Source organism: Dipodomys merriami, unplaced genomic scaffold, assembly GCF_024711535.1.
Source record: "Dipodomys merriami isolate MVZ:Mamm:240054 unplaced genomic scaffold, mDipMer1.0.p SCAF_587, whole genome shotgun sequence".
NCBI lineage: Eukaryota > Metazoa > Chordata > Mammalia > Rodentia > Heteromyidae > Dipodomys > Dipodomys merriami.
In genome coordinates, this window is record NW_027206165.1 from 305,778 (window position 1) to 332,205 (window position 26,428).

At 39.4% G+C, this 26,428-nt stretch overlaps 1 protein-coding gene across 1 annotated transcript in view; it reads right to left on the minus strand.

The window, feature by feature from the left end:
- LOC138813108 (zinc finger protein 850-like) overlaps nt 1-21,396 on the minus strand; it is a gene marked incomplete at its 5' end in the record, with an annotated part of 163,745 nt that extends 142,349 nt beyond the window's left edge. The window contains 4 exon segments of the mRNA XM_070001328.1: nt 15,584-17,456; nt 17,697-17,773; nt 17,816-18,049; nt 21,255-21,396. Coding sequence (XP_069857429.1) covers nt 15,584-17,456; nt 17,697-17,773; nt 17,816-18,049; nt 21,255-21,396 — 2,326 coding nt within the window.
- Nucleotides 21,397-26,428: the final 5,032 nt, after the last annotated feature.

Below are 26,428 nucleotides of genomic sequence, written 5' to 3' on the forward strand. Positions count from 1 at the left end.
CGTTTGTATGGCCAAGATTCAAGTTTTGTGATCTTGTCTCTGGCCAATCATTTGTTCTGTGTTCCAGTGGCCAGGTCTGTACGACTAGGATAATTTATTACCAAGTTCACCTATTAAAGTCAGCTTTATAGTTCATTTGAGTGAAGATGGCAACCTTGGGCTGAGTGTCTCATTCAGTGGTATTCTGTACATTTTTAGCCAGAACTTTTTGCCTTGAATGGAGCCTGCAAGATGCAGAAGAGGGTCAAAACTGGGTGTAGAGTGGCTCTGCCCAATGGAAAGGGCAGAACTGATCATCTCTGCAAGCTGAGTGGCTTAGACAACAGTTTTTAACCCTCCCCTGGGGTCCACATCGGTCAGACCTTGGGGCCTTCCAGAGCAGCTCTGTAAGTCACAGGGGGGGGGGGATGTTGTTTATAGAGTTATTCAGTCAACTAATCCAGTAAACAGGATCAGCAGGACCTAGCTGGATTTATGGATTGCCAGAGGGCCTTTCACTGAAGGAGATGTGCTTGCTTGTGGCTCTTCTGCTCACCACTGGCCAAGCTTGAACTCAGTATCTGAACACTGTTCCTGGGCTCTTTGGCTCCAGACTGCTACTCTACCACTAGAGCCATAGCTCCATTTCTGGTTTTCTGGTGGTTAATTGAAGGTAAGAGTCTTATGGACTTTCCTGCCCAGGTTGTCTTTGAATTGTAATCTTCAGATCTCAGCTTGCTGGGTAGCTAGGATCACAGGTATGAGGTACCAGCTCCCAGCCATTTTTTTTTTTGGGGCCCAAGTTTTTCTGTTTGTAGAATAGTGGTGTTCTGAGTACATTTGCAATATGTTTCTGTGTGTCTGTGTCTGTGTCTAATGGTCCTGGGGCTTGAACTCAGGGCCTGAGTACTGTCCCTAAGCTGTTTTTTTTGTTTGTTTGTTTTTGTTTTGTTTTGTTTATTTGCTCAAGTTTAATGCTCTACCACTTGAGTCTAAGCTCCATTGCTGGCCTTTTGGTAATTAGTTGAGTAGCTAAGAAACAGACCTAAGCCACCAATGAGAAAGGTACATTTTACTAAAACAAATATGCCTACATCCAAAACAAGAATACACATGTCATGTCAGGTGCCCATGGCTCATGTCTGTAATCGTAGCTACTGTGTGAGCACTGTGACAGGCTCTACCTTTTAACAGCAGTTATTTTTCCTCACTTACTTACTGTCTCCAGAATTCTTTCATTAGCTGGGCACCAGTTGCTCATGCCTGTAATCCTCACTACTCAGGAGGCTGAGATCTGAGGATCACAGTTCAAAGCCCGCTTGGGCAGGAAAGTCCCTGTGAGACTCTTAGTTCCAATGACCCACTGTAAAACTGGAAGTGGAGCTTTTTGGCTCAAGTGGTAGAGTGCTAGCCTTGAGAACAAAAACTCATGGATAGCACCCAGATCAAGAGTTTAAGCCCCAGGACCAGAAAAAACATTCTTGCATTGTGCAGAAGTGACAGTACATACCACTAATCAATACTTAGAGGATTGAGTGTGATTAAGATTCCTTCCTAAGCCAGGGACCAGTGGTTCACGTCTATAATCCTAGCTACTCAGGGAGCTGAGATCTGATAATCAAGGTTTAAAGCCAGCCTGGGCAGGGAAGTCTGTGAGGCCCTTATCTCCAATTAACCACCTTTTGAAAAGCCAGAAATGGAGGTGTCACTCAAGTGGTAGATCACTAGCCGTAAACAAAAGATCAAGGAGGGGGCCCAGACCTTGAGTTCAAGCCCCAGAATTGGCACACATGCACAATTTTTTCCTATGGTCTCTCTGTTCTCTTTGGCCTCTGCATGCAGGCCATGAAGGATGGCTGGTGTAGATTCAGAACCCCGGCTGCCTTGGTGGGTGCCAATGATGCCCATTGAGCAACCCTCTCTGACCCTTTTACCATTTCCATGGCTCTGCTCCTCAGCACTCAACACCTGTGGCTTTCTTTAGAGGAGAAAGCAAAATAGACGGATGACCAAATGGATTAGGGCAGCAGGAGGAGATTGTTCACTGCAACTCAAGGCTCTCCAAGTTCAGGCTTGCACAGAACCCCATATCACCCCGTTATCCTTTTCTTCTGCTGCTGATCCCCTGGAACATCGTACACCTTATGTATAATCATTTCATGGACTTCCTGGAAACCTTGAGGAAGCATCACTCCTTCATTGCTGTCTATTCTTCTCTGTCCACATACTGTCTTCACTGGGTATATCCCTCTTCCCCAGCATTCCTTCAGTCTCCATGGAAGTGCATTGAAGGGACATAGGCATGTAAATGAGAGTCACTGTCTGACAGATCTATCGAGTGTGTGTGTGTGTGTGTGTTATGTGTGTGTGTGTGTGTGTGTGTGTGTGTGTGTGTGTGTGTGTGTGTGTGTGTGTGTGTGTGATTCCTAGGGTTTGAACTCAAATCTGGATGATGCCCTTGAGCTTTTTGGCTCAAAACTCATCCTCTGCCACTTGAGCCACAGCTCCATATCCAGGTTTTTGGTAGTCGATTGTAGATAAGATTCCACTTGGTTTCCTTCCCAGGCTGTCTTTGAACCATGATCCTTAGATCTCAGCCTCCTGATTCAGCTAGGTTTACATGCATGAGCCACCAGTGCCTGTCCCTAAGCCTTTTTAATTTACCTTCCAGGTCACTGAAAGCCCAAAAGTTCTTCAGACAATCTGACAGCTCTCCAGGAGTCATAACTGTCCTTGATTCTCTGCCCTGATGAGGGTGCTCTGAGTATTTGGATACAAGGAAATGTGCCTTTTGACAATCATCATTGAAACATTATAACACAAAAAATATGTGTTGTATACCTTTTCCCTCTATAAATTCAGGTGAAAAATACTGAGTTACAATATTCGTGTTCTCCATGGTGTTTAAATATGTAAATGAATGTTAGAATACAAATGCTCAGTGGAGTCCTAGGATATCTTTGCATTAGTAGAATAATAGATCATACATCTCTAAGTGTATTTGAGTAATAGCTAGTTTTAGTGAAGATGTGACTTTTTGATTATTCAATTATTTTTGTAGGAACATCAGTTTTTATGAATTCTGTATGTACATTAACAGAGAAATAAATTGCTTTTGTACTATCTGTTAGGGTATATTAGACTGTGCCAGAGAACCATGCAAACATCCAGGTACAAAGAACAAAGAAAGTTTTATTGACAGCAGTGGAACTGGCAAGACCTCACAAGTGAAGAGTGAGAAGAAGTACCGGCTATTGTTTGAGGTGACCTATATAACGAGGGGCTAGGAGGTGGAGACCCCAGTGTGGACATGTGGACCAAGGGATCCATCATGGTGGACTAGGATTTATGGCTGCTGTCCAAATAGTAGATAAGGGGCTCTGCATCTGCCCAGACCTTAAGGTCACTCTAGGGAGTTCTTGCTGCCTTATATGGTGGTAACTACCTCAGAAGAGTACCATCTCAAGGTAAAGGGGGCTTGGAGGGAGGCTGATTATTAACTGCCTTTCCTTAATGGGCCTAGTGTTGACCAGGAAGGGAGCATGCCAATGTGGAAAGGGGAAGGAGCATGCTTAGCTATGGGAAATAATCTTACTGGGCTAACAATATCTAGCAACTAATGGACTGTGGATTTGTGTTTAGTGGAGAGTTTGATGCTTTACTTGATACATAAAAAATTCTTCTCCCATAAGAAGACCTTTCCTCCCATGTATAATATTTTGAGGAGGAAAATTTCAGTAAAATTACACAGGTTCTTTCCTGACTACCTCATTTGCCTTCTCTCCCAGCCATGCTTCTTGAATCTTCTGTTCATTGTCAACAGCAAGAAAGAATGAAAGACTCTCTGGTGAGTTGCATTTTATTTCTCATTTTGTATTACATTCCATCTTATGAACTTAAAGGTGTCCAAGATTTAAAAGCACAAAAACAGATCCAGCTTCAGGAACATGTTCATAAATCACATAAAGATGGCTATTAGGTTTAGCATATTATAAAATCTGACATTCTATACAGAGGGTTACAGTTACATGAGTGGGGTAATGAGTATACTTCCTCTTGAACATTGTTACCCCCTCCATTGTTTTCCCCCTACCATCCCCTCCCTCCCTCCCTACCCCAAGGTTTTTTTTTTTTTTTTTTTGATTGTGATTAAGTGATTACTTAATTTCCGGAAATTCACAGTATTGTGGAATAATGATGCTCATTTAAAGTCACAAGTTCATTCTAATTTTCCTGGAGCAAATTGTCTATCACAGTCTGTAATATATAACGGTGCTCACATGTTATATACCATAGATGTGATCAGCAGCATGGGGATATTTAGTAGTGGTTCAACCAGATGAGTGGGAGTTCTTTGTTTCTTAAGTCCTGTTAGTTTTGTCATATCACCTAACATTTTGGATTTAGCATCCACTTATCAGGGAGACCATGTACTGTTTGTCTCTTTGTTCTTGGCTTACCTCGCTCAACATGATTCCTTCTAGCTCCATCCATTTCCCTGCAAATGCCATTATTTTGTCATTTCTAATGGCTACATAATAATATTCCATTGTGTATAGATACCACAATTTTTGGATCCATTCATCTGTGGTGGGGCATCTAGGTTGTTTCCATATCCTAGCTATTGCGAACAGTGCTGCTATAAACATGGAGGTGCACGTGTCCTTGTATATTGGTTCCTGTTGTTCAGGGTAGATGCCTAGAAGTGGTATGACTGGGTCGTAAGGGAGGTCAATCTTTAGCTTTCTAAGGACCCTCCAGACTGCTTTCCAAAGTGGTTGTATGAGTGTACATTCCCACCAGCAGTGTAATAGCGTTCCTCGTTCTCCACATCCCCTCCAGCATTTGTCGTTGGCTGATTTGTGGATGTGGGACATTCTGACTGGGGTAAGGTGGTATCTCAGGGTTGTCTTTATTTGCATTTCCTTCACCACCAGGGATGATGAACATTTCCTCATGTGTTTCTTTGCCATTTTTATTTCTTCATTTGAGAAGTCCCTCTTTAGTTCCCTTGCCCATTTAGTAATTGGTTTGTTGGGTTTGGGAGGGATTAGTTTCTTGAGTTCCCTGTATATACAGGATGTTAACCCATTGTCTGATATATTGCTGGTAAATATTTTTTCCCAATTCGTTGGTTGTCTTTCTAGCTTGGTTGCGATAGCTTTATCTGTGCAGAAGCTTTTTATTTTAATGTAGTCCCATTTGTCGAGTCTCTCTCCAATTTGTTGTGACCCTGGGACTCTGTTCAGGAAGTTCCTTCCTGTGCCTATTAGTTCAAGTGTCTCTCCTACTCTGTCCTGCAGTAGTTTCAGAGATTCAGGTTTAATGTTAAGGTCTTTAATCCATTTTGAGTTGATGTTGGTGGGTGGTGATAGGCTGGGGTCCACTTTTAGTTTTCTGCATGTGGCTGCCCAGTTTTCCCAGCACCAGCGGTTGAAGAGGCTGTGTTTCTTCCATTGTATGTCTTTGGCTCCTTTGTTGAATATCAGCTGGCTGTAGGCCTGTGGATTTATTTCTGGATCTTCTATTCTGTTCCATTGGTCTTCGGGTCTGTTTTTGTGCCAGTACCATGCTGTCTTTGTTATTATAGCTCTGTGGTAGAGTTTGAAGTTCGGCATGGCTAGCCCTCCCGTATTGTCTTTATCCCCTAGAATTGTTTTGGCTATTCTAGGTCTTTTGTTGTTCCATATGAATTTTTGGAATTTGTTTTCTGTATTTCAGTGATGTACGTCATTGGGATTTTAATAGGAATTGCGTTGAATTTGTATATTAGTTTTGGAAGTATTACCATCTTTACTATATTAAGTCAGCCTATCCAGGAGCATGGGAGGTCTTTCTATTTCCTAGTGTCTTCTGCAATTTCTTTCTTTAACTTTTTATAGTTCTCATTAAATAGTTCTTTTACATCTTTGGTTAGGTTAATTCCTAAATATTTTATTTTTCGGGAGGTTATTGTGAATGTGGTTGCTCCCTTTATTTCCCTCTCTTCCTGTACATTATCAGTGTATAGGAAGGCAACTGATTTTTGTGGGTTTATTTTGTATCCTGCTATTTTGCCGAAGTGATTTATGATGTCTAAAAGTTTGGGGATGGAGTTTTTGGGATCGTGGAGGTATAGTATCATGTCGTCTGCAAAAAGGGATAGTTTAACTTCTTCTTTCCCTATGCGGATCCCTTTAATGTCTTTTTCTTGCCTTATTGCCCTGGCTAAGGGTTCTAGGACTATATTGAAGAGGAGTGGAGACAGTGGGCATCCTTGCCTTGTTCCTGATTTTAGGAGAATTGGTTGTAGCTTTTCCCCATTAAGTATAATATTGGCTATTGGTCTGTCATAAGTGGCTTTTATTGTTTTTAGAAATGTTCCTTCTATTCCTATTTTCTCCAGAGCTCTTAGCATGAATGAATGTTGAATTTTGTCAAAGGCCTTTTCTGCATCTGTGGCGATAATCATGTGATTCTTGACCTTGGCTCTGTTGATATGTTGGATTACATTTATTGCCTTACGTATGTTAAACCATCCCTGTGTCTCTGGGATGAAGCCTACCTGGTCATAGTGAATTATTTTTTTATGTGTTTCTGGATTCTGTTAGCTAGAATCTTGTTAAGGATCTTTGCATCTGTGTTCATCAAGGAGATTGGCCTGTAATTCTCCTTTTTGGTTGGGTCTTTGCCTGGTTTGGGGATGATGAGTTTGGGATAGCTCCTTCCTTCTCTGTTTCTCTGAAGAGCTTGAGGAGTATGGGTATTAGTTCTTGTTTAAAGGTCTTATAGAATTCTGCTGTGAATCCATCTGGACCTGGGCTTTTTGTTGTTGGAAGACTTTTGATAGCTTCCTGTATCTCATTATAGGATATTGGCTTATTTTATTGGTTAACTTCTTCCTTGCTCAGTTTGGGCAACTTGTATTTCTCTAAAAATGCATCCATTTCTGCCCCATTTTCTTCCTTTAGAGAGTATAGCTTTTGACAGTAGTCTGTTAGAATTGTTTGGATATCTTGGGTACTGTGTTGTGATGTTTCCCATGGCATCCCTAATCCTATTAATATGGGTTTCCTCTCTTCTTTTTTAAATTAATCTAGCCAATGGGCCATCAATTTTGTTTATTTTTTCAAAGAACCAGCTTTTTGTTTGGTTTATTTTGGTTATGGTTTTCTGATTTTCTAATTGGTTAATCTCTGCTTTTAATTTGTTTATCTGGCTTTGTCTAGTAGCTGTAGGTCCCATTTTTTCTTGTTTTTCTTGCTGTTTTAATTGCAACATGAGATTATTTACTTGGTCTGTCTCCATTCTCTTGATGTGGGCACTGAGGGCAATAAATTTGCCCCTCAGGACTGCTTTTGCTGTGTCCCACAAGTTTCCTTGTGAGGTGTTTTCATTTTCATTGAGTTGTAGGAAATGCTTTATTTCTTCTCTGATCTCTTCTGTTATCCAGGCCTTGTTAAGGAGTATGCTGTTCAATTTCCATGTATTAGAGACATTTCTGCGGTATGCTTTGTTATTGAGAGCTAGCTTGATTCCACTGTGGTCAGATAGGATACAGGGGATTATGTCGATCCCTTTGTATTTGTTTAAGTTCCTTGCATGAACTATGATATGGTCTATTTTGGAGAAAGTTCTGTGAGCTGCTGAGAAGAATGTGTACTGTGTTGTTTTAGGGTGAAATACTCGGTAGATGTCAGTTAATTCCGCTTGGAGTATGGCCTCTCTTAATTTGGTAGCTTCTTTGCCAATCCTCTGGTTGGTAGACCTGTCCTTTGGTGAGAGTGGTGTGTTAAAGTCTCCTAGTATTATCGTATTGGGATCTATTTTATTCTGTAAGTTTGAGAGCATTTGTTTGACATATCTGGGTGCACCAATATTTGGGGCATATAAGTTGATGATGGTTATATCCTCCTCTTGGACTGTTCCCTTTATTAATATGTAGTGTCCGTCCTTGTCTTTCTGTACTGATTTTAGTGAAATGTTTATTTTGTCAGATATCAAGATAGCTACACCTGCTTTCTTACTGGGGGCGTTTGATTGGTAGATCCTTTCCCACCCCTTCACTCTGAGTTTGTTTGTATGTTTTGCTGAGAGGTGGGTCTCCTGAAGGCAACTGATGGATGTGTCTTGTTTTCTGATCCAGTCCTCAGTTCGATTTCTTTTAATTGGCGAATTCAGCCCATTTATATTAAGAGAAAGTATAGAGAGATGCATTGTTGTCCCTGCCATTCCGTTTTCCTAGGTTTTTCTTCTTTGCTTTCCTCCTGTGCTTGCTCAGTTAGACTTTGAGTAATGCCTGTTTGGGGCAGGCCCCAGTTCCTGGTTGCTTTCTTCAGGTTGTGTCCCACCTCTTAGAATTCTTTGTAATGCTGGCTTAATGTTTATTTATTCATTTAGTTTTTCTTTGCTATTAAAAGTTTTCAGTTCTCCATCAAATGTGAATGCTAGCTTTGCCGGGTAGATCAGTCTGGGTTGGCAGTTATTGGCTCTCAGGGCTCGTATGGTGCTTTCCCAGGCTTTTCTTGCATTCATTGTTTGTGTGGAGAGATCTGCAGTGATTCTTATTTTTTTCCCGTTGTAGTATAGCTCCTTCTTCATTTTTGCTGCATGCAGGATTGTTTCCTTATTATTCAGATCTATCATTTTTACTATAATGTGTCTAGAAGTGTTTCTCCTGGGGTCTTGCTTGTTGGGTGTTCGATAAGCTTTTGTCATGTAGTTAAGATGGTCGTTTTTGAGGTGGGGAAAATTTTCATTGATTATCTTGTTAAATAGGTGTTGCATTCCCTTGCTCTGGAATTCCTCACCTTCGTCCACTCCGATTATGCGAAGGTCAAATTTTTGAGCATTATCTGCTTGCTCTTGAATATCCCTTTGGTTTAATTTGAGTGATTTTTCCATATCTGTCACTTTTTGGTCCAGTTGGTGTATTCTGTCTTCTGTATCTGACACTCTACCTTCCATTTCATTCACTGTGTTGACAGTGGCTTCTATTGTGGTTTGCATGGAGGAAATGGATCCCTTTATGGATTCAATGTTGGTTCTCAGAGTACTGATCTCACCTCTCAATGAGGTATGCATTACCTCTAATTTGGCATTTATCTCACTTCTTACTGAGGTTTGTGCAGCTTCTATTTTTGCATGCATCTCTTGTTTGATACCCTGTATCTCTTTGTATAGTTCATCCTTGTGCTCTTTCAATGAGTCATTGCTTCCAGCAACCCTTGCATGTAGCTTTTGTCTTCCATTCCTGCTTTGCTCCCACTGGGGCTCTCCCCTGTGTGGCTGCTGGCTTTTGAGGTGAGCTTGCTGTCCTGGGTGGTGGTAAACCTTGTGATTTTTCTCTGTGATTTTCGCATGGAGGTTCAGGAGACTGCTCTTCAATTTTGTTTTGGTGTGTCTGTCTTTGCTTGGTTGCTGATTCTGTATTGGTAGAGAGAGTCTGTGCCTGATCTGGTTCTGTTGGGAGCCTATTTCCAGCTGCTATTCTGACTTACTTAGGATTCTCAGCTCTCTGCTGTAGATTGGTGGCAGTTCCCTCCTTTGGAAGGGCTGAGCAGCCTAGACTGCTTGTGTTTGCTCCTACGGGTGCTCTTGTGAAGAACAGATGCTCTGGATGCACTCTCCCAAATACTGGAGTCTGCTATGGGCTCCTTATATGTTTTTGTTTGTTTGTTTTGGCCTGGTTGTGGGCTTGAACTCTAGGTTTGGGTGCTGTCCCTGAGCTCTTCAGCTCAAGGCTGGCACCCTACCATTTGAGCCACAGCACCACTTCTGACCCTTTTTGCTTTTGTGATGCTGAGGAATCAGATCCAGGGCCTCATACATCCAAGACTCTCACTCTATTGCTGAGCTGCCTTAACAGTCTGAGCTCCTGCTTACTATCAGGTGCTGGCAGCCTGTGTTGCCCAATTCCCAGTCTAGGGTATATGAGTGGAGTTTTGGTGGGATTTGGGCTTCTCTTGTCCTGGGCCTCCAGGTCATTTGTTGTCACAGGCGTGCTTCCCGGGGAGTGTTGTTTCCTGATTTTCTCTCCTCTGTTGACCCATATGCTCAGCTTTTTACTTCAGTTGGAAGGAGTTGGTCGTGTTGTTCAGGGGCCGGATCCCCGGGCCTGGTTCCGGCCCCAGCCTGGAGCGCGCTCGTTAGGCCTGTGCTGATGTGTATACGACCTAGGTTATGCAGCCTGGAGCACGCTCATTAGGCCTGTGCTGATGTGTATCCCACCTAGGTTATACAGCCTGGGGGACACAGTTCCAATTTCTTTTACTGTTGGTAGTCTTGACCCAGGGGCGCTGTTCTTGGCTTGGCCATTTAAGCTTCCTTCCAGGGGCGCTCTTGCTCTAGCCTGACCAGCTGAGTGTGCTCCACGGGCTGGTGGAGCTCTCAAACAGTTCCCAGTTTCATTGGGTCCTGTGGTCCGGGTGTTGGGGTAGGGAGTCTAGGTCAGGGTCTGGGGATTCCCTCCAGCTCTGGTCTCCCTTGAGGGATACACTTCCCCTGTGGGGTACTCACCCTGGAGCTGGTTGTTTCTGTGTGGTGTAGGTCGTCAGTTGTTGTTGCAATCCGAGTTCAGTTGGGGTGGTTGCGGGTTGGGTTGGGCAGTGGTGGCTCTGTGTGATTCTTTTCTGTCTCTGCCTCTGTCGAAGCTGTCGGGTCAAAAGTGTCCACGCTCAGGCAGCTTCTTCGCGGCGCCTCTGGGGCCCGGGCGGCCCCACCGGGTCATTGCGATCGTGACCGGGTGGGTGGTCTGCTGACAGGTCCCTTTGTTGCGCTGCTGGTGCCGAGAGGCTTTGGCGGGATGGAGCCTCTCTGCTCCAGTGGAGAGTGAGGGGTGGGGGTGGGATCCTCGTGGAGACTCCCGGCTGGTAGGTTTCTCTGTTCCTGGCGACCCGCTCTTCTGCAAACCGGTACCTGGTGATCTGCAAGCGGCCCCCTGTGTCTCTGGGGCTCTGGCAGCCCCCGCCGGGCCGGCTGGCTGGCGGCTTGTCGCACTGCTCGTGGCCAGTAAAGGTTGGGGGAGGGGTCTTCGCTTTTCTCTGGTCTGAAATTCTTCTTTTCCTCTCTTTCTTTTTTTTGTTATTTTCCGCCTCGGGTTTTTCTCTTAGTGTTCATCTTTTTGTTGTTGTTGGTCTCTTGGGGAGATTAAGTGTTGGAACTCAAACTCTCTTTTTGGTTGGAGAGAGCTGTGGTGTTTCCCTACTGCCCCGTCGCCATCTTGGTTGTCCCCCCCCCCCTATAACTTCTTAATAATTGACTAACAATTGCTTGTCAGAATTTTGTAGTAAAACCCAGTACATATTTTAAACTACAACTGATTGTCATTGCCCCTTGCCTCTGGGCAGCCTGTTTAAAGTCATATAACATTTAACTTTTAACAAATGTCAGACCCTTTCTTGGGCCAGAGCAGTATATATTGTTTAACATTTTGGTTTGTAAATGCATTTTTCTGGTTGACTGAGGAGCCTGATCTGTAGTGGTTCCAAAAATGCCTGCCCCTGTAGGCCTTTAGACAAATCTTACTAGGGACCTAATCTCAGGTCACAACCACTTTTCCTTAACGGATAAATTAATGTGGCTGCGCCAGCTCAAAAGTCATTGCCATTTAAGAATTTGAGCAGATACAGAGCATTTGGGATTTCAATTATCTCTCACATTTTACAACTTTAGCTTTTATAACCCAGTACCATAGATGACTGGCAAGTCCCTGCCAAGTCAGACAGACGTGGGTATTAGGCATGCCTACAAATTATCTTCCCATGACTTCCAGAATCTGATCAAGCTTTGAACGGCCAAGCAGAAGTGACTCCAGGATCTGATACCATTTCTGCCATCCAAAGACCAGTGGCTTACTGCCTCTGCATGTTCCAACATTCCCGGGGTTCCAGGAATGCCTTTCTCCATGGTGGGATAAGTACTTGTTTAATAGTTTCCTTCATTGCTTGCTGGACTTGAACTCAGGGTTTGAGTATTGTCCCTCAACTCTCCAGATCAAGACTAGCCCTCTGCCACTTGGAACTCCAAACCAACTCTGCTTTTCAGCACTCTGCTGGCACATTAGAGATGACAATCTCACAGGCACCTTTGTCTGCCCAGCCTGTCTTCACACCACTTTTCAGCTTAATGAGTCTTTACTTATGGCCACATTTACTCCAAGTAAAAGCAACAACGATGGGCACTGGAAGGAGATTTAAATGCATGGTCTTACCTCGAACTTATTCAGGGCCAACATTACATCTGACAAACTTGTCCTCTCTCCTTTATTGTGGGCGTTTAGGAAACTGTTATAAAAAACCTATAATGGCAAAGTAGGTTAAACAATCATTTTGGTAATCCTAATTTTTATTTTCCACATTGAAATCAATCTTTAGGACAATTTGTCCTTTTAAACTTTCTTTTTTCTGGAGGCCTGCCACTCCCCACAACGTGACAAATTTCTGACAATGGGGAGGCCATTTTTAAATCTTTTTGAAAAGTCATTTTACTTTGCATTTCAATTCTTCATTGAAACACTGGGCAACACCCTTTACCTCTTGGCTGAAGGTTTCAACTGGCTATTTTTTCCTCCAGTATGAGTTACATTTAGCAAATTAGCAGTTTATTTTAATGCAGTAGCTCTGTACCAAGAATCTAGACTTAGTATCTCTTGCCCTTGAGAGAAAAGTCAACTTAGATTTTTTGCTCATACACCCCTCATGGTCTAACATGGTGGTGATTAACATTACAGAAACAAATATCTTTTTTTTTTTCTATCCAGAAACAAATATCTTAACTGGCTTGTTTTTTATTCTCTTTTTACTGCAAATTCACAGGCTTTTCATCATGTGTGATTCAGCAAGGGTGGAGTCTAGGCAAGGATGTGGCATCTCCCAGTGTATATGGACTGTCGCATCTCTTGCTGGTTACCTGCAAAATTCTATATGCACTGGTTAAAGACCACTGGTGAAAGACCACACTGGCTTTTGCAGGCTGGTGTCACTGGTTTAGGCAGCTGCTTTGTTCTATTACGTGGGTATTTCCCATGCATAGGAGCAAACTGCATCTTGACGCACTGTGGTCCCTTGATTATAAAGGGAGTTGATCAGTGCACAGGGGAGGAAACAGAGAATTAAAACCTCAGCCTTAGTTTACCAGTCATGGTCAGAGGTACAATATTTAATCTTAACATAGATAGACATAAGAAATAACATAAATCACAGCCAACTTAATTACCAATTTCATTGACTTTGGAAAGGAAACCATCTTTTCTAACTCCTTTCCCATGGCCTTTTAAAACTGCCTGTTGTTTTTTTTTTTAATTTGCCTTATAGTCAGGTCACAAAGCAATTCAGATTAAAAGACACCTTCCACTGACAAAGATTATTAGCAAGCAGAATACTTGGTAACATTGGAACCATTACTATTTACATATTTTACATATAGACAGAGATGTTTGTGCACAGATTATAGAGCACACTTAAATGCTAAAATTGACCATTTAAAGTTTTTGGAATTTTAGCAGTAATACTTTGCCTAATCATGGTAGAACCACATAGTCAGTGCAAAACAAAAACCTGCCAACAAGAAGAAACTTTTTAGTAAACAGGAGTCAAGACATGAACAGATATATAGCATGATGTAATGACCCCTATCCTGGTCAGGTAAGGGGGGGGAAGTTTATAGGACCCCAAAAAACATCCAAGGAAATTTATTGTGAAAGCCACCTTCATGCCCTCCCCCTCTTCACTGGGCTTCCCTCAGAGCACTTGGACCAATTCCTTCCACCCAGGCACCCCTGTCATGTGACACAAGGCAGCCCACAAGAATCATCTTCACCTGTATTTTACCCTGCCAAATATCTAGCACAGTCCTACCTCTTTCTGCTTATCTCTATAATCGCATGGATATCTGTAAGTATTCTAGCTAGCTTTTGTCCATCATTTTTTCCAAAGTCTAGTTTTTTTAAATTGCTACAGAATTAAATTTAGCAAAACCATAACTTATAATTTGTTGTAGAACTAGAAATTTGTAACTTGAAAAAGCAATATTCTCCTCTTGAGAAATTCACTTTCACCCTCCATAACAGTGAGAAAACACAGACTCTCCACAATATCCACACTAGTGTTTTATTACTCAGAAGAACAATAGCATGGTGTACAAGTAAAAAATTTACAACAGACTCATCAGTACTAAATAGAAAACAGCATGTAGTAAAATCATTTTGGCATTACTCATCCAAACCCAAATGCTTAAGAATCATGTCTTCATTTTTCCACCAAAGAAACTAGAAATGGAACTGTGATTCTAGTGCTAGAATTTAGCCTTGAGAAAAAGTAGTTAAGGATAGTGGCTAGGCTTTGAGTTCAATCTACAAGACTAGTACCCACACACAAAGAAAATGTATTCTTTCAGGTTTTCTGAATGTTTCATGAACTTGGGGATGAAAGATGATGAGACAGATTTTATTCTTGTGCACATTTTGTAATAAACAAGGAGTATTATCTTCTACCAGACCTTCCATTAAAAAAATGAATTGGAATAGTAATAGTGTTATAATGCATACATAGACCACACATATAGTGGAAGACTTTTGGGGAGCAGTGGAGAAATTGATGCTCTCATGTCCTTGGAATAAAGCATGATAGTCCTTCCCCATCTATCACTACCAAACCACTATGGATGATTTGAGTTCAATCTCAAAGGTCCAGAGCTCCTATTTCTGAAAAGTGTTTATTAAATTTCTTGACCATCCATTCCTCAATATAAAAGACACAAGTCAACAATTTCACTATCTTAATTCTTTGTCAAGCCTGGAAATCCAACCCCTGAATAACATGAAGGGGAATCATCCCTACTCTACACAATGAGAGGATGAGAAATGTTGGTTCAGTGAGTGGTTTTCCCTTACACCTAGCTTAATTCTACCATGAAGGATTTCTCTATAATTTACAGAGGTTTCTGCCAAAGGTTTCCCTATGTTGGGTTTCATTTTTTGTGTGAGTGCTCTAATGCTGGCTGAAGGTTCATTTCTGGTTGAAAGATGTCCTCTAATGTTCACTCGACATTCTGTCTTGTCTCTAGGTCTCTGAAATATGTAGAGAAACCTGTGAAACTTCTGGCTAAATATTTGTCTACATTTATTATACTCACATTTTCTCTCCTTATTATGTTCTTGGATGTACTGAGGACTGACTTCTATTAAAAATTGCATATTTGTTAGACCTGTTAATTTTCTTTGCTCCTATGTGATTCAGTTCTCTGCTGAACACTGTGCTATGCTGTCGAAGTGGTATTTTCTACATTGGTATTATTCATACCTTGTCTTTCTTGTCTGTGCTCTATAAACACTCATCCATGCATGATTACTAAGTGAAGGACTTTTTTGATACTTGTTTCATTCATAATGTTTTTCTCCTGTGTGTTTTCTGATGAAAATTTAACTATGACTTCTCAAAAACTTTCCACATTTTTTTTCATTCATAAGATTTTTCTCCTGTGTGCATTCAATTTGGAACCATGAGGCATGCCTTCTGGCTAAAAGGCTCCACATTTGCTACATTCACAAGGCTTCTATCCGGTTTTGGTTCTATCATGCAAACTTATTTTTCATCCAGGTGAGACTTTCCATAGTTATCACATTCCTAAGATTTCTCATGTGTGTGGATTCTCTTATGCTTCCTGAGGGATGAACTCCAGATGAAGGACTTTCCACATTTGTTACATTCATAAGGTTTCTCTCCTGTGTGTGTTCTCTGATGAACAGTAAGGTCTGACTTATGGGTGAAAGATTTTTGACACACCTTACATTCATAAGGTTTCTCCCCTGTATGTTTTCTCTGATGGACAGTAAGGTCTGATTTAAATCTGAAATACTTTCCACATTTGTTACATTCATAAGGTTTCTCTCCTGTGTGTGTTCTCTCATGGACTGTAAGGTCTGACTTACGGGTGAAAGACTTTTCACACACATTACATTCATAAGGTTTCTCTCCTGTGTGTGTTCTCTGATGGACAATAAGGTGAAACTTCTGTCTGAAATACTTTCCACATTTGTTACATTCATAAGGTTTCTCTCCTGTGTGTGTTCTCTGATGAACAGTAAGGTCTGACTTACGGGTGAAAGACTTTTCACACACATTACATTCATAAGGTTTCTCTCCTGTATGAGTTATCTGATGAACAGTAAGGTGTGACTTACGGGTGAAAGACTTTTCACACACATTACATTCATAAGGTTTCTCTCCTGTGTGTGTTCTCTGATGGACAATAAGGTGAAACTTCTGTCTGAAATAGTTTCCACATTTGTTACATTCATAAGGTTTCTCTCCCGTGTGTGTTCTCTGATGAACACTAAGGTGTGACTTTTGGGTGAAAGACTTTTCACACACATTACATTCATAAGGTTTCTCCCCTGTATGTTTTCTCTGATGGACAGTAAGGTGTGATTTTAATATGAAATACTTTCCACATCTGTTACATTCATAAGATTTCTCTCTCGTGTGTGTTCTCTGATGAACACTAAGGGGTGACTTATGGGTGAAAGACTTTTCACACACATTACATTCATAAGGTTTCTCTCCTGTGTGTGTTCTCTGATGGACAGTAAGGTGTGATTTTAATCTGAAATACTTTCCACATTTGTTACATTCATAAGGTTTCTCTCCTGTGTGTGTTCTCTGATGAACAGTAAGGTCAGACTTACCGGTGAAAGACTTTTCACATACATTACATTCATAAGGTTTCTCTCCTGTGTGTGTTCTCTGATGGACAATAAGGTGAAACTTCTGTCTGAAATACTTTCCACATTTGTTACATTCATAAGGTTTCTCTCCTGTGTGTGTTCTCTGATGAACAGTAAGGTGTGACTTACGGGTGAAAGACTTTTCACACACATTACATTCATAAGGTTTCTCTCCTGTATGAGTTCTCTGATGAACAGTAAGGTCAGACTTACCGGTGAAAGACTTTTCACACACCTTACATTCATAAGGTTTCTCTCCTGTGTGTGTTTTCTGATGGACAATAAGGTGAAACTTCTGTCTGAAATACTTTCCACATTTGTTACATTCATAAGGTTTCTCTTCCGTGTGTGTTCTCTGATGAACAATAAGGTCTGACTTCTGGGTGAAAGACTTTTCACACACATTACATTCATAAGGTTTCTCTCCTGTATGAGTTCTCTGAGGAACAGTAAAGTCTGACTTCTGTCTGAAATACTTTCCACATTTGTCCCATTCATAAGATTTCTCTCCTGTGTGTATTGTCTGATGCAAAGTGATGTATGACTTCATTCTAAATGATTTTCCACATTTGTTGCATTCCTCAAACTTTTGTTCTTTGTCAGTTCTCTGATGCCTTCTGAGACCTGACTTTTGGGTGGAAAATTTCCTACATTCTTCGTATTCATAGGGTTTCTCTTCTGGTGTTGTTTTAGGTTGATCAGAACTTAGTTCTGAATTCTTAGAGATAGATTTTGTACATTGCTTACACTCATCAGGATTCTCTGGATATTTCCTCTCAGGTTTTGTAAGGTGTAAATCCTTACTGAATGATTTCTCACATTCACTACTTGTATAAGGATTCTCTCCTGTGTCTCTTTTCTGATGCATAGTGACTGGAAACCTCCCTCCCTGACAAAGTTCTTGGGCAAGAAGAGCAGACTTATCATATTCTTCTCTATATTCGTTATGGTTAGAGGCGGGATCTCTGATGCAAACCCAATTATGTGGAAAGAATATCATCTCTGAATTTAATACCTTCTCTCCTCCATATTCAAAATATGGACCATCATCATTTTGACTAAAAGCCTCTGAGTATCGAAGCGATTGATTAACTACAGGAGAAACACCAGGCATATATGCAGCCGGCATCTTACCAGGCTCACTGTAGTGGAGCATGTTCTGACACTGAATGAACTCGTCCGTCGTCATCCTTAAGGAGTTCTCATCATTCCTATTCAGATCTGGCTTCTGTTTTGAGGTCAAGTTAGAAGTTGTCACTAATCTCACTCTTTGCTCTATTGTGTTAATATTTGTGACAGCTATGTCACGCAGACATTCATCTGGACCTTCCTGGTAAGTCTTAATCACATGCTCCATTTTTTGAATATCTAAAATGAGTCATATAAAGAAGAAAAAAAACATAAATAAGATCCAAATACTCCTTAAAATAAAGGTAAAGACATTTTCCCCATCTTAACTGTTACAAATTTTGAAATATTAATATAGGAAATGATTTATGAGAAATAAATTTCTTTTACCACAATGTATTGATTAAGAAAGTAATACTCTTCCTTACACCGTTTTTTTGTCATGGGGCATGAACTCCAGGCCTGGTGTTGTCCTTCAGCTCTTCAGCTCAATGCTAGCTCTCTATCATTTGAGCCACAGCACGACTCCCAGTTTTATCTGCTTATATGGTGCTGAAGAATCGAACCCAGAGCCTTATGCATGCAAGGCAAGCACACTACCACTGAGCTACTATAATCAAGAACTCTAATAACAACAGATGCTGGAGGGGATATGTACAGAAGGGAACACTACTGCATTGTTGTTGGGAGTGTAAACTTGTACAACCACTTTGGAAAACAGAATGGAGGCTCCTCAACAGACTTCACATAGAGCTCCCTTATGACTCAGCAATCCCATTTCTGGGCATTTACCCAAATGATCACAAACAAGACCATACTAAGGGTACCAGCACAACTATGTTTATTGCAGCATTGTTTACCATAGGTAAGATAAGGAACAAACACAAATGCCCCTCAGTAGATGAATGGATCAAGAAAATGTGGTATATATACATAATGGAATTCCATGCATTCATCAAAAAGAATGATATGGCTCCATTTGTTAGGAAATGGAAAGACTTGGAAAAATTATATTGAGTGAAGGATGCCAAGCCCAAAGAAACAGGTCCCATGGTTCTGCTTATTTGCAATAACTAGTATATATCTGAGACAAGCAGAAACGGTCAATAAATTGATGTTAGGCAAAATGAACCCCAAGATAAGGACTCATATGTTTTTATTTATTGATATTGTATCTAACATATATATATATATATATATATATGATATTTCTTTATTGCTTTATATATCCCTCCCCTATGGTATAACCCCTGTTTTTACTTTGTTTGATGTAGGTATAATTTGTGGAGGGAAGGTGGACCCATTGCAACAATGAGATGTACAAGATGTTATGTCAAAAAATGAACTTCCCAACTTTGGCTGGGGCGGGGGGCTGGAGGGGAATGATGGGAGGGGATGGTAACGGAAAACAAAGGAGGAGGCTACAATGCTTGGTAAGAAATGTACTCATTACCTTGCCCATGTAATTGTAACCCCTCTGTAAACTGTTTTCACAACAACAAAAAAGAGTAACACTGACAGTTTATGATGGAAAATGTTTTTCTGTATTTCAGGTTTTTCTTCTTTTTTATGTCAGAGGAATTATTTATACAAATTACTAAACTATTTACTGCTAGCTTTTTCACCTGTATAATTTAATATGTAGCATTCTTCATTTTTTCCCAAAAATTGTTTTGTTTGATCTTAGGGGAATAGATGCTTTGTATTGTTTTACTTTCTTAAAATAATTTACATATTGTGCTACTTTACTTCTCAAACATTAGGAGAACAGTATTTTCTAACTTTGGAGATTGTACCTTTTTTATACAAACCTTTGCTTACACCTGAGAATAAAGTTTTATAACCACATTTCTTCAGTTATAAGTTCTCACTGTGAATTAAGTATCTTTAGAAATTTTAAAATTTGTTTCCCTCCACCTTAGACAGAATCTCATGTGACTTTTAAACCCTCAGACTCATGAACTAAAGCCACATCAGATCACGACCTAGTTAATCATTCTCTCTAGACTGAAAGCTTGGGTTCTGTATACTGGCCTCTACCCTCCTTATCTTAATCAGAGGATAGCAGCCTTGGCATAGTCATTTGCTATACCTGCCTAGTCCTAGTTTCAAAGAAAAGTAAATCTCACTTTTCACATTTCTAATTTTGTTTTTTCAAAATAATTTCCACAAAGAGAAAGAATTGCTAACTTTACCTTTACTGCCCTACACAGTTCAGTGTGCATCTACATGCATTTTTGATTCACAAGTCTAACACAAAGATCACCTAGTTCTCTGCTACACATGGGACTCAAGGGAATTAGGAATATTATTGGTCAGTACATAGCAAGACGAATTTACCAATTTGGTTCTGGATCCATGATCACTATGCAAGATGCTTTAACTCACCTGAGAAATTCTTGTCTGAGGCTTCTCTCATATATGGCTCTTCATCTTGCTCCAGCTTGACAATCAATTGAGGTTTAGGACCAGTGTGCCCTGTTAATAAGAGTGAAGACCTATTGCTCATGCTGTGTCACAATTGTTCTAAGATTTCAGATATCCTGTTAACAAGGTTGCTCCCCAATTTTCTTTCATTTCTCACTGTCTCCATGGTTGAATCTCCCCGAGGTTTGAATTAATTTTGCAGGTTGTGTGACTTGAATGCAATTCTTTTTCTCAAGGTTAGCATTCTATTAGTTTGAGTCCTAGCTCCACTTCCAGTGTAAGAGTGGTTATCTTGAGATAAGAGTCTCATGGAGACTTCACTGGCATTTTTTGCTTCAAACTGAAAGCCTCAGATTTCAGACTCCTAAGAATTACAGGCATGAACCACTGCATCTAGTACTAGGTTTGGATTATAAATACTCCCTCTAATCTAGTGATTTCCAGTTCTTACTTCCAATAATGATAAATAGGTATGTATGTATGTATGTATGTGTTTTCTAGATTGTATATCTACCCACAATAATCACTTCAAGTTTGGGAATACAGTCTTCTCTTTAGGGAAGACAGTTTGGAACTTTTGTCAAACTGCTGATTTGGATTCTTGAACAATGAAAATAAAATTGCCTCAGAATTTATATAATCTACCTGTATATAATCTACCTTCATTTGAAACAAATGACACTTCCCACAGACTGGAAACTTACATCCAAATAGCATTGAAAGTTCTATAAATATTCACATATCTACTAAAAACAAATCATTTTCCGCCCACCAGTGGTTCACACCTGTAATCCTAGTTACTCAGTAGGCTGAGATCTGAGGATTGCCATACAAAGCCAGCCCTAATAGGAAAGCTGTGAGATACTTATCTCCAATTGAACCACCAGAAAGCTTGAAGAGGCGCTGTTGCTCAAGTGATAGAGTGCTCACCTTGAACCGAAGAGCTGAGGCACTGTACCAATGCCCAGAGGTCAAGCCCCACTTAACTTTTCAAGTTAATGTGATATTTTTGGCTCACCTAAGGACACCAGCATGCTATAGGTTTCCAGCATCACCTCTCTATACAGGGTCCTCTGAGAAATATCCAATGCCTGCCACTCCTCCCAGCTGAATTCCACAGCCACATCATCAAATGACACCAGCTTCTGTAAGGGCACAGTCCATCAATCCCTGAGTCCTGAGAACACCAAAACTAGAATTTCATTCTTCTACATGTATGCTTTTGTATTACAGAATGTGGTTGGAACTTTCTGTGTTATTTATAAAATGAGAGAATATATAATCAAAGTAGAAATATTTGCCTCCATAGTAACTTGGTAATTACACATACAAAGTTTTTCTAATACATTAGAACCCATTTCTGGTTCCAGCAATAAAGACAAGAAAACAGTTCTAAGAAGCTAATAACCTAGCAAGACAACAATAAGTATAAGTAGGAGTCTGAAAGTGTGTGTTTAGCTTATTTTGGTAATATTTACTATATATCTGGGTAACAATGAAGTAAATAAATGTGTTTTCGGCATTTTCATATTCTGCCTCACTGACAATACTATTTAGAGTTTCTATTAAATAGTGCTCTCATAAACAGTCACAACATGGCCATTACATCATATGCAATACATAACACATTAGTAGATCTATGAAAAGCACAGCATCCAGGTAAATGTTAAAAGGAGTAAATTACTCAAAAAATAGTAAATGAATGATTTGGCTCTCATAAGATTTGACTTAGTTCTCACAATAAAACATCCGATGTTAACTATTTTTGTTATTAAATTTCTAGATATAAAAGTATGGTCATAAATAGCCATTTGTTTCTTCATATATAAAAATGAACTGCCAGCAAGAACGTTTGTGAACACTGACTACTTCCTACCACACCAAATACTTACTTATTACCATAAAATGTTTCTTAATCAGCTTTGCATTTTAATAGGCCTTAATTGAAGGATGGATGTAAATGGATAGAGGCTTAAGGAATGCTCAAGATGATCCCCAAAAATGTGAACTATGACCACCACAAGAAGGATAGAGAATAAAACTATGAATTGGGACATGATGTAAAAAATATAGTAGTTTTAAGAATTAGAATAAAATACAGCACTAATTTGTTGTACAGTGTCTAAAAGGAATACAGTCATTCTTGACAATATCAGAGGTGAATGATGACTAACACACAAAAAGAAATATATCTATAAAATGTTTAAAGAAAATAGACTTCAATACACAATCCATGGGGCAAAGGGCCTCTTCTTACAATATAGATTGAAGGTATTCCTAGGGAAAGATAATGCATTATTAACACATCTTCATTTTAAGTGCTATAAAAATTATTCTGCGGGGCTGGGAAGGTGACTGGCTCAGCGGTAGAGCGCTTGCCTTGCATGCCTGAGGCCCAGGGTTTGATTCCTCAGCACCACATGAGCAAAAAAGAAAAGAGGCAGAAGTGGCGCTGTGGCTCAAGTGGGAGAGCCCTAGCCTTGAGCTGAAGAGCTGATGGATAGGGCCCAGGGCCAGAGATCAGGCCTGAAAACCGGAGAGAAAAAAAAAATTATTGTGCATCAAGAGAAAAATAAATATTGCTAACATAGATCTACACAGAGGAGAAGATTATTAAAAAGGTAAATGTGTAGTTAAAGGAATGGTACATGTGTAGGTAAAAGAATGTATAGAAAATGTATGTAATTTCTCTTGTGAAAAGAAAACTTATAGTACCATATTCATAATTCATAAGGAATGCAAATTCAATATACAAACACATAGGTGTTTTAAAAACAAAGTTTGTGAATCCTGCATATGGATCAATTAATTTTGTACTTGCCTCGCAAATATGGGGGTCTGAGTTCAAAGAATTATTTCTACAAAAATTTAAAAGGAAAATAGAAAGGTTATACATAGGTTATAAATTTCATTGAATTCCATTGAAAAGTAACTATATTATGCTATATGCTACTACTATGATATTATTGTAAAGATTAATGTTCGTAGTAAAAATGCATCCAGCAAGTTAATTTCCTTTGTGTTCCTAACAAAGAATCCCACAGGGTAGAAAGTTCTTTTTCTTGCAGTTCTACAGTATAACAATTTTCCTGCACATTTTACTTCTGCTGAAGCTCTATGCTTCAGCCTGAGAATGGCCTTTGTTCTTTACATGAAATGTCTGCTTATTTCTGTATGAAGAATATTAATAAGACTGTTTTTAAAAAATCTTGCAGTCCTTGCATATTTTGAGTTGCACAAATTCAATGGAACATAGAAACAAACCTTTGAAAAAGTAGGGCACCTGTATTAAGCATGTAGTCTTATTTTTATCCTATGAACAATGGAGTATAACAACTATTTACATCAGATTTAATTTGTAATTGGTATCAGAGGTAATTCACAGTGTACAGGAGAATGCCTGCAGCTTATATGAGAGGTGATTTACAGTGAAGTTGAGGTGTGTGCAGGTTACATAGAAGCAAAATAAGAAATAAATATCAGATGAGACAAACAGATATTAAATAGCAAGATATCCATCAAAATAAGACCATATTTATATTGTAAAATATAGTAAATATATAAGGCACTGTCTGACATGAACAGAAGAAAGAAAACTTAATGAGCAATCCAAAGTCATGGACTAGAGAGAAATAAAAATTAAAAAAAATATACAAAGATACCATGAGCAAAAGTTAATGATGAAAAATACAAATTGTGATAATATGTAGGAAATAAGCATCAGCCCAAAATATATGACCACAGATATAGATCATTGATAATGACAGACAGATTATACATTATGATAGTAAAAATGTATGCTGAAAAGCAAAGGTACAAAGACATGTTTAAAAGACCATGCAGTTTTAATACTTTAATCTACCATTACTATTGTAGAACTAATACTCCTCTTACTAACTGATATAACAACCAGACAAAAAATCAGCACGAACACACACATGGATGCCATTATCTTAAACTTAAAAAAAAATACTATGGTGTTGCATTTATCAAGACACATATTCCAATATTAATAGCAAATCGGAAGACAAATGGTGTAGAAAACAATATGAAAAATTAAAGTTATGTTATAAATACATGAAAATTAAAAGATATATTTATAGTATTCTATGAGTGAAATAAACACAGGGAAATTACAATGGATCTCAAAGAAATGTATTCCATCATTGTGATTTATAGAATATTAAATATAGCCTCTTTCTTACTTCACCTTTGAAATAAAAACACATAGTTTGGGGCTGGGAATATAGCTAAGTGTTAGAGTACTTGCCTGCCATGCATGAAGCTCTAGGTTCCATTCCTCAGCACTACATAAATAGAAAAATTAGGAAATGGCACTGTGGCTCAGGTGGTAGAGTTGTAGACTTGAGCAAATCAAGATCAGGAATGGTGCCCAGGACAGGCTCCAAATTCAAGCCCCAGGTTTGGCAAAAAAAAGTTTCAATAGATAAGGTGTATTCACATGGATCTCTTCTGGAGAGTGGGGGAAGCCAGAGAACTAGAAGGAAATGGGGTAAAAAGCGCATCTGTGGAGGTCATTAGGCTCTGATGAAAGTAAGCTATACAAATCATGAGTCAAGATGGCAGGGAAACATTGGGAGAGAGTGAGGGTATGGAAGACACAGCATGAAAGGAAATATATTCAATACCTGGCCCAAGAAATGGTAGTCACTCTATACATCACCACGATAACAATAGATCAATTAAATTTGAAACAATTTCTTCATGGAGTTGTGTGAGCATAAAGTTAGTGAAGAAAATGTAGCACAGTTAGAAAAACAGCTACAATTATTAGAAATAAAGTAGATCACTTAATTGAAACATGAAATACTGGAGCTTAGGTTGAATATTAATTTTAAATATGCTGTTAACAATCATCTAACTTTAATTATTAATGATAAATATTGAAGTAAGTAAAAACAAAACAAGTGCTTCTGGTTCAAGATGCTTATCCTACCCTAGCTATTAAGGAGGCTGGAAGCCAGAAAACTGGGTAGACAACTCAAATTAAGCAGATAATCAACATATTGGAGGAGGTGTGGCTCAAGAGATAGTGCCAAAAAAGAAATTAAAGCACAACATAGGAACTGGAAAAACCTACCATGCTCCCGGAATGGGAAGATCAACATTGTGAAAATGACAATACTTCCAAAGGCTATCTACAAATTCAATGCAATACTTATCAATAGTCCGAGTTCTTCATTGAAATATTAAAAACAAGCCAGAAATGTATATGGAACAATAAAAGACCCCAGATAGCAAAAACGATCCATACCAGAAAGAACAATGCTGGTAGAATATCACTACCAAATTTCAAACTGTACTACAAAGCCATAGTAATCAAAACAGATTGGTAATTGCACAAGAACAAATTGAGGACCAATGGAATAGGACTGAAGTCCCAGAAATGTACACACAGACCTATATCCACCTAACCTTTGAGAAGGGAGCTCAAAAATAGAATGGAGGAAAGACAACTTCGTCAGTAAATGGTGGTGGCAAAGTTGGTTCATTACCTGTAGAAAACTAAAGCTAGATCTGTATATATAACCCTGCACCAGAATCAATTCCATAACGATCAAAAACCTCACTTTCAAAGCAAACACCCTAAAAAACATTACAGAAAAGAATAGGAGAAACTCTAGTGGTACTTGGCACCAGCCAAAATTTTCTTAATAGAGACCCAGAAACACAACAAATCAAAGAAAGGTTGGACAAATGGGATTGCATGAAACCGCAGAGCTTCTGCATGGCAAAGGACATTGCTAACAAGATCAATACAAAACCCACAGATTGGCAGAAGATCTTCACTAGGCATAAAATGAACATGGGTCTCATATCTAAAATATACTTAGAACTCAAGAAATTAAATCCCCAACAACAAATCCTCAGAGAAACAACTGCCCAATAAATAAGTGGGGTAAAGACTTAACAAGAATCTAATCTGAAGAGGAAATAAGAATGGCCAAAAGACATATTTAATAAAAGGCTCAACTTATAAATATGTTAGAAACAATTACAGGAAAGAAAATACATTTGAATCCTTAATGGGGTTCATTTTTGCCTAAACTCAACTTATCTGACCGTTTCTGCTTGTTTCAGACATATACAAGTTATTGCAAATAAGGGAAACCATGGGACCTATGTTTCTTTTGGCCTTTCTTACTTCTCTTAGTATATTTTTTTCCAAGA